General features: G+C 42.8%; 1 protein-coding gene across 3 annotated transcripts in view; it reads right to left on the reverse strand.

Moving 5' to 3' along the window:
* PLPP1 (phospholipid phosphatase 1) overlaps positions 1-6,781 on the reverse strand; it is a 99,421-nt gene extending 92,640 nt beyond the window's left edge. The window contains exon 1 of one of the 3 annotated variants that reach the window (XM_027604720.2): positions 6,378-6,781. In XM_027604720.2, the coding sequence (XP_027460521.1) occupies positions 6,378-6,435 (58 nt within the window). In that variant the 5' untranslated portion in view covers positions 6,436-6,781. Of the gene's footprint in view, positions 1-3,606; positions 3,697-6,377 lie in introns of those variants that run through there. The other 2 variants (XM_027604721.2, XM_027604722.2) reach the window with 2 other exon arrangements.
* Between the last annotated feature and the right edge of the window lie 2,029 nt (positions 6,782-8,810).

Genomic DNA, 8,810 nt, shown 5'->3' on the forward strand with positions numbered 1-8,810 from the left:
GGATTAGAAAGGATTAATTTTATTTGACAAACATATGTACATTAAGTTCAAGGCACTGCTCTAAGCTCTTTACATACTGACTCACTTAAGCCTCACAACAACCATATGAAGTAGGTACTTTTATTAGGAAAAGAGGCACAAAGAAGAAAATTGCCCAAGGTCACAGAGCTAGTAAAGAGAGGGAGTGAAATGTGAACCTAAGCAATTTAGATCAAGAGTCCATCACTAGACTATGTCACCTATTATTTTAAAGAAAAAGAAAAGCTTATAGTTTATAAAGAACAAATCATTCCCAAACTCCCATTAGGCTAGTTTCAGAAAACAAAACAAAACAACTATGTTTAAGCCATCTGGGTTTTAAACCTAGACAGCAAGAAGGTTGAAGGGAAGAATAAAAGCAGGAGGAAGAGAAGAGAGAAGGAAAAAAATTGTAAAAATGAAAAATAAATAAGAAGGCTGGAAGAAGAAAGCTACTTGTAACCCCTGTTCATACTATCTGAATGGTGAGTGCTTTCTAAAAAGACAGTAAGAGAGACAAAACGTGTCTATATAATCCCTAACTAGCTTAGTACACGGATTGTGTATTTCTAAACCAAATGCTGAATTAAGTCACCTAAATTAGGAGGAAGTGGACAATTAACATTCCAAATTCCTTTCCATAAAGTGTAAGCTACATTTTAACTGGCTTATTTAAAATCTGAGAGTTTAGTGGCTTTCTTCCAACTTCTTTTAGTAGGATCAATAATAACAATTTAAACTTCAATTTCTTATCCACAAGAATCAGAATAACTCCCCAAGCTGAGCAGATAGAAAACTTTGGTAGAGCTCAGCCAAAAATTATTAAACAAGAAAAAGATTAATCAAGATCCACAGCATGTCCATGAGGTTTCAAGAGGATGTAATTCAAAGTGAATATAAAGGAAGAATTTACATTTCGTAAAATCTATAGAGAACATTCTCTGAACATTTCCATACTTTATTCCAAGCAAGGTAAGTTTAAGTTAAAACTCAAGTGTACAAAGCCAGCTGGAGGCAAACAGTAGCATTTTCTTCCAAGCCTCTGCTTTTATTCAAAACTGGCCATTTAAAGGTAGAAAAAGCCTGCAACAGGACCCCAGTCTAACCCAAGGATCTGCCAGCTTAACACATTTTTGTTCATTTTCTGAGATCGCTTCCCTCTCACTGTGGCTTGGAGGAAAGAGAAAAGTTATATAAAAAAGAGAAACAAACACAGTAAACTTTCATCAGAAGCAAAAGAAGTTTGCTTAATAAAAGTTAATGGAGGTTGAAATGGCTAGCAATCAGGATAAGCATTATGTCCAATTTATGTATTGATTTACTTATTTTTATCTTCAGCATCCAACACAATGCCAAGCATCTACCAGATATTAAACAAATACATGTTCAATAATGAATGAACAGATAAACATTAGGAAAAAAGGGAAGGCACAAACTGCTGCAGACTACTTAGCAAGTGAGAATCTTTCACTGAATACTTGATTGTTTCTTCCTTGAGAAACAGGCCCAAACTGAGAGACAGGAAAGGGACCACTCCTCAGGGGTAATACTTAAGGGGTAGAATGATGTCAGTATCATGGCAACAACATACGGTATCAGTATTTGAGATAAGTAATGAGGAAGAACAAGTAACAGGGATTCTACAAACACCTACTATTGGTTGCCAGTTTTTTGCTGCCAGATTTTATTCTTAATCTGTTGACTCTGATTTGGCATAATGGTGATACCACATTTGGAGCTTGCTAAGGAAACTATGACCAACCTCTCTTCTAAGAAAGCCAACATTGGAGTCCATGAGCTTCTGTTTGCACCTGCTATAAAGAGCAGCTGTAAATCGTGTTAAGTGCAGAAAGGGAAGCTACCTCAAATCTGTTCTGGACACGTATGAATGTCATTAGTAGGGTTCCAACCAAAAACAAACAAACCACAAAAACAGTCAAAAAGGTATTCAAGAGAATTTAATGAAGGAACCATCTTTGTAAGTATAGGCAGGATTTAGGGAAAGTAGCAAAGGATGGTGGAATACTCCCAAGCTACCAACATCAGGAGGCCATTATCATCATTAGACCTAAAGGGGCAACTAAGGGGTTACCAGAAGCCAGAAAGATCTGTAACGAGCTGGCTGGCAGAGAGGGCCATTGAAGAGAAGCTGTGACCTACTCACAAACCACAGAACAGCCCTAGCAACCCAAATCCCACAGGAGAGAACTGGCTCTTCCAGGCCTCCTACTGATATACCACCAGCCAAAGCCAAACAGAAACCATAAAGCAAGAGGTCAGTTGATAGAGCCCATATAATTTGCCTGCTTCCCAGAGCACAGAGCAAGGTGGAGAACAAAGCTGGAGGGGCAAAAGGAGAATATGAAGGCCAAAAAGGTATTTTAAATGACTACCACACAGCAAAACACAAGCACATAAAAAGTTTTTGCCAGTTACACCTTCTAGACACCATAGGTTGGTCTACAAAAAAATCATAAACTTACTTGGGTCCCTACTGCCTTGCATCAAGTTGGGGAGGAAAAAAAAAGATTCTAAGAAATATTCCAAGAAACTTTTGTCACTTCTGCATCACTAAGGATAAACAAACCATTTATTTATAATGGATCAGGTCTAAGACAACTCCCTTCTCTGTACACAAAGGGCACTTATTCCATACCTCCATTATTATGCTTATCATGATGTAAGATAACATGTTTGTTTGTTCTTCATTAGACCCTAATCTCCTTTAGGCCAAGGATTGCCTTACTCATCTTTGTAGCCCTAGCACCTAACATGGACCTGGCAGAATCAGCCTTCAATCCATGTGCACTGAATCAAACAGTGGACTCGGTGTCCATGAACTGGCAGCCTTATGCCATTGTGGATAAAATCTGGAATGACTCTCAGTAATTAAACACTAGTAAGTTTTATTCAGGACACCATTTAACACACTGGGCAAAAACATTGCTCCTTTCACAACAGCCTGCTATCAGTCCCTATAGAGCAACTTTTCTTGTGTGCTCAGATGCTTATAGCCCACCTTTTCTACAACGATAGAACTCATCATCAAAAGAGCCAGAGAAAGATGTCAAGACTATGCTCCATTTCAAATATATACCATCTCTCAAAATTCTGACTCTTTTTCCAAGAACTTACCACATCCACTGAAGGAACTAATCATTTGGGTATTATCACATGGAGGAAGTCATGTTTTACAGTGATAAAGATGACCAAGGGGTACAAATGTACATATACACACACACACGTTTAATGATCACTTCAACAGACATCACACTCCATAAAATTTTAAAGTAGTCATGTAACACAATCATGTAACATCATCATATTAAAATGGATACACTGTATGATGTTGGGGTGGTCATTAACAGAACCTGGAACATGTTCAGGTTGTAATTACGAATCACTTTCACATAACCCTGTACTTAAGAAGTGCTTAATCATCTTTTTGTTGGTGTAGTTAACTCTTACCTGCATATTCTCCACAGAAAAAGAAGAAAGTTAATTCCAAGTTGATAACCCCTAATTTTAGGCTGTCAATCTCCTGCTGTCAGTAAAGTGAATAAAAACCAAATTTAAAATAACACTTACACTCCAATAAAAAGGTGAATCTGCTCTCAAAATGTATTGCCTTCCAAAACGCAGCATGAAAAAGTTTTATCTCCTCCCCCACTCTTCTCTTTCATTGCTGTTTGTAATGGAGAATTGATATTGTTAAATCTAATGTCATCCTATATACCAAATTAAAGTCAGTACTTCATTTTCTATTTGGGAAAAGGGAATTCTGGGCCCATCATAAAAATCTTCTGAATTACTTTAAAAGAATTGTGAGTAATACAGTAACAGATAAAACATATTTCAAATAGATGAGGTATCTTTTTCTAAAACATACTTAATCCCTAAGTCCCCAAACAAGTTTTTCCAAAACCATCGAAGACATTTAAATCAAAAACACAATTTTATCTTTTTTTTAAAAAGATTTTATTTATTTATTTGAGAGAGAGAGAATGAGAGACAGCACGAGAGGGAAGAGGGTCAGAGGGAGAAGCAGACTCCCCGCTGAGCAGGGAGCCCGATGTGGGACTCGATCCCGGGACTCCAGGATTATGACCTGAGCCGAAGGCAGTCGCTTAACCAACTGAGCTACCAAGGCGCCCCACAATTTTATCTTTTTGAGAACCATCATAAATCCTGCAACTGTCAGGTCAACGTAGCAATGCAGCAATAAAATTATTCTTACCTCTGTAGTAAATTATGTGCTATTTGCATCATGTTGAAAACACCGATAAGAAGAACTTATAATTTATAAAACTGTACTGCATACAGGTTTCTCCATTATAGATAAATTTTAAAACGTACAAACAAAATATAGGTCTACTTTATGACTTTGTGGTTATTAATATTAGCTTTAGCTACCTTAAAGCAATATTAGGTTTCATTTGTCCTAGTACAGTGCTTGGCCCACAAAAAACTTGACATTTGTTTTCTAAATTAATAACTCTCACAAGGTAGGAGAACAGGAAGTTGACACATAATTCTAAGAGTGCAGCAATGACAGGGTACAATCCAATATATTAGAATTAGTAAAATTACTTCTGACCATTTCCCTCTCCCTTCTCTAAAATATAAATGAAGCTTAACAAAGCCCTACTGACAGTGAGTAGGAGTTAAAGTACATTTTATAATTTTACATCTTACCAGAGGGGAGGTGGGAGGGGAAATGGGTGAAGCCGGTGAAGGGGATTAAGAGTACACTTATTTTGATGAGCACGGAGTCATATATAGAATTGTTGTCACTCTACTGCACACCTGAAACTAACATAACACTGTTTTCTAACTACATTGGAATTAAAAGACAAATCTAAAATTTAACATCTTTACCAAAGATAATCCTTTCATTGTAAATCAATAAAATTCCATACAGTTAATGTAGTTATTAGTCTGTCTTGACATCTGAAAGAATTCCTTGCGTTTCAATAGCGTCCCAAAACGTTGTTTCGCTTTCCTAAACTTAACTCCAAAAATTCACTGCGGAGCTCTACAGGAAGTGTCCTGGTCAACAATAAAGATATTTCATAAATAACAAAAAGGGATTTTACCTCAAAGAAGAGGTAAAAGAATTTTTAAGAATTGAGCAAGATTGCAAGCGCCTAAGTGGTCAGGTATGAGGCAGAAAAGTGGAATACGAGATTCAAACCCGGGGAATTTCTTATCAGTGAAAAGCCATTATGCACACCTGCACCTAGGATTCTCAAGTTACAGATCCCCCAGCCAAAAAACTTGCCAGTACCATTACTTTACTTCCATACTTGACTAGGGCTACCCAAACCTCAATCAGATCTTCTACACATACATATATATATGTGTGTGTGTGTGTGTGTGTGTGTGTGTATATATATATACACACACACACACACACACACAACGTTTAAATAGTTCGCAACATACTGCCTTACAAAATACATATTAAAAACGTGAAAGTTTCCTTCCAACGCCTATCCCTTATCCAGGTGACTTCAATTCTTTCTTGTCAAAAGAAAGAAGCAACTGGCAACCAGAAGCCCCAGAAATGAACTCTTCCATGAGGAAGACAACGCCAAAGCTGCTGCAGCCAAAGAATGCCTAGTGCTCCTTGTGGGCTGTCACTGGAGATGGAAAGCTACACCATGGCAAGGTCTGTACAGAGAAGGAAACAGGTCTGGAGCACGCGCGCGCGCACACACACCCAAACACACACACCCGAAAAGGCAAGCTGCTTCAGACCTATAGGCAGAAACCTGGCATCCTCACACCCACTTGCAACCTGACAATTTACAACCGGGTAACACCTTCTAATTAGGAACGTTCTAGCCTTTTAAAGATGAAAAATTAAACTGCTTCCCACAAGTAAGATAAATCTGGCACTGGCGCCTGTTACTGAGAATCCCCAGTGAATCAAACCTCCCGTGTCGCTACTGAACCTGACAAGCCAGTGACCGGGTTTCCCTACAGCAGAGAGGGGAGGAGCCCACCCCGCTCTGCTGGGAGTGGAACGGGAGACAGAGGACAGGAGCAAGGGACGGAGCGCAGAGGCGTGAGCAGCGTCCAAGCAGAGCTGGGCTCAGCAGATCGGCGGGGACAGACAGAGGGGACCACGCGGGGGCCGGGGGTGCAGGCTGCAAAGCGGGATTCCCCGGGCTGCGGAAGCCGCCCCCCGAGTCTCGCCCGGCAAAGGCACGCCCGTCAGGCGCACACACACCGCCCCCACGCCCGTCCGCAGCTCTCCGCGAGTCCCCTCCCAGAAGACACACGCCCGTACCCACCGGGACACCCCACCCCGGGCTCGCGCGCACACGCCCCTCGGGCCGGCGGCGCGTACGTACCCAGCAACACGCAGAGCACATCAAGGGCCACGTACGGCAGCCGCGTCTTGTCAAACATGGTCTCGGCCCCGGCGGCCCGACGCGGGCAGTAGATCAGGCACACAATTCACGACACCGGGCCAGGGGGGTGGCGACGGCCCCAAGCTATGCCTCCTCTCGGCCGGAGAAGCGCCGCTGAAGGCAGACGAGGTCCGGGCGGCTGACGGCCAGCAATGGCGCCCGGGACCCCTGCCCTCGCAGCTCCCACACACCGAAACGCTCGCGTGCCAGCCGCGGCGGCTCCGTGATCTCGGGCCCTCCTCGGTAGGCCCTGGCCTGCCCCGGCGGTTCGCTGCCCCGATCCCGGCGCCCGCTCCCAGCAGGCGGGGCGTCGGAACTCGTGCTTTAAGGATGGGACCGGTAGGGAGGAGGAACATGGGCTCGGCCCCTCCCGCGGGACAGCGCGGGACCCGCCAGCGCGCGGCCTCGCTGGCTGAGGGGAGCGCGGCGAAGCCTAGGCGGCCAGTAATGGGGCGGCGGGGCGGGGCTGGGAACCCCAAGCCCGAGAGTTCTGGCCAATCAACGCCGCCGGCTCCGCCCCGCCCGACCTGAGGAGCCCGCCTCTGAAGTGGGATGCACTGCGGTCTGGCAGACGTTGGGGGTGCCTCGGGTGCAAGGCAGGGGACGTCGCTCCGACCCGCGTTCTTGCGGTGGTTGCAGGAGGACGTCTCGTTAGCCCTGGCCGGGGTTATTGATGCCGGGAGGGAGCGCTAGGTTCTGGACCTACGATCCCAGAGCGCCGGCTCTCTGCCAGCCATCCTCATCCATACGGTTTGGATACTAAAGAGGTCCGAGACAGGCAGTGACAAAGACTTGACCAAGCGTTACTTAGGCTGCAATGAGCCTTCTACTTGCTTAGGCTTCGACCTAGGCCTTGAAGTGTGGCCTGGCTGAACCCAGTATTAGTACGAATCCTGCTAAGTCATCCCGCTCCTTGATGTCTGATGCCTTTGATACGTGATCAAATTCCTTATTCGCCAGCTTTGGCCTGCCTTTCTGTTTCTTCATAGTAATTTTCCATCCACTGACCCCCTCACTCTGCTTGTTTGTTGGCTATAAATTCCCAGCTGTCTTTACTATATTCAAAATGAAGCACAATTTCTTTCTCCTATTGCAAAATTTTTGACCCCAAATAGCGGTAGTCTTCCTCACCATTTTAACGAGTGTCGATTATTTTTCTTTACCTGAAATGAGCAACCTTTTCATCCCTTGTTCTAGGAGGACCCTACCAGAGATTTAACAATCTCAGTTTCCTAATCTGTAAAATCAGGATGATAATCCCTGCTGTGTGTTGTGGTCAAAAAGTGGTGAAGCCTGGGGACAGCTGGGTGGCTCAGTCCGTTAACCATCTGACTCTTGATCCCAGCTCAGGTCTAGATCTGAGTCCTGAGTTCAAGCCCCACCTTGGGCTCCATGCTGGGCGTGGAGCTAGTTAAAAAAAAAAAATAAGTGGTGAAGCCTGGAAAAAAAATACCAAATTTTATAAAAGGTTAAAACGTCTATAAATGTTAACAACTGGTATGTTTTCTCCTTATTCACATCTTTTTTTTATTCATATCTTCTTATACAAGACGTAAGATGAAAATCAAAAACTGCCTACTACTTCTCAGACTTTTCCTGCCAGATGCCCCTAAAACTAATGGAGGGATAACATTTCCATTAAAGATTCTGAAGATAGAGCCCCAAGTTATACCCCACAAGCAAAAATGTATTTGAGGAAGCAGGTTTTTCTTTAAGAAGAATGTAAATTTTGGGTGCCTGGGTGGCTCAGATAGTTAAGCGTTTGCCTTCAAGTCAGGTTATGATCCCAAGGTCCTGGAATCAAGTCCCGTATCCGGCACCCTGCTCAGCGGGGAGTCTGCTTCTTCCTCTCTCCCTGCCTCTCCCCCTCCCTGCTTGTGCTTTCTCTCTCTCAAATGAATAAATAAAATCTTTTTAAAAAATGTAAATTTTGTATTTCACCTTTTGTTGGAATATCTTTTAAAAGTCTTAAACAATTTATAACTGAGAAAGATGTGCCATTGTTTATATGGCTTCCTTTACTTCCAGAGTTACAAGGCCCCCAGAGTGCAAGGCCACAATAAATTGAAATTACTTGTGATATCTAAGTATTTGGTATTCATTCAAAAAATATTTATTGTGACTATGTGCTGGGCATAGTCTAGGGACAGTGCTTTATTTAAACAGCTTTTGAAATAAACATTTACTTTTAAAATGCCTTTTCAAAAGTAAACATTCAAAAAACCCTATTGATTAATGTTTTTTTTATTCACTCATTCATTCATTCAGCATTTGTTGAGTCCCTCAATATACATCAAACTCAGTGCACACTATAAAGACACTAAAATGAGCAAGAAAGGATCTCTGCCCTCTAGGAGCCTACTGCCCCATCAG

Source organism: Zalophus californianus, chromosome 5, assembly GCF_009762305.2.
Source record: "Zalophus californianus isolate mZalCal1 chromosome 5, mZalCal1.pri.v2, whole genome shotgun sequence".
Taxonomy (NCBI): Eukaryota; Metazoa; Chordata; class Mammalia; order Carnivora; family Otariidae; genus Zalophus; species Zalophus californianus.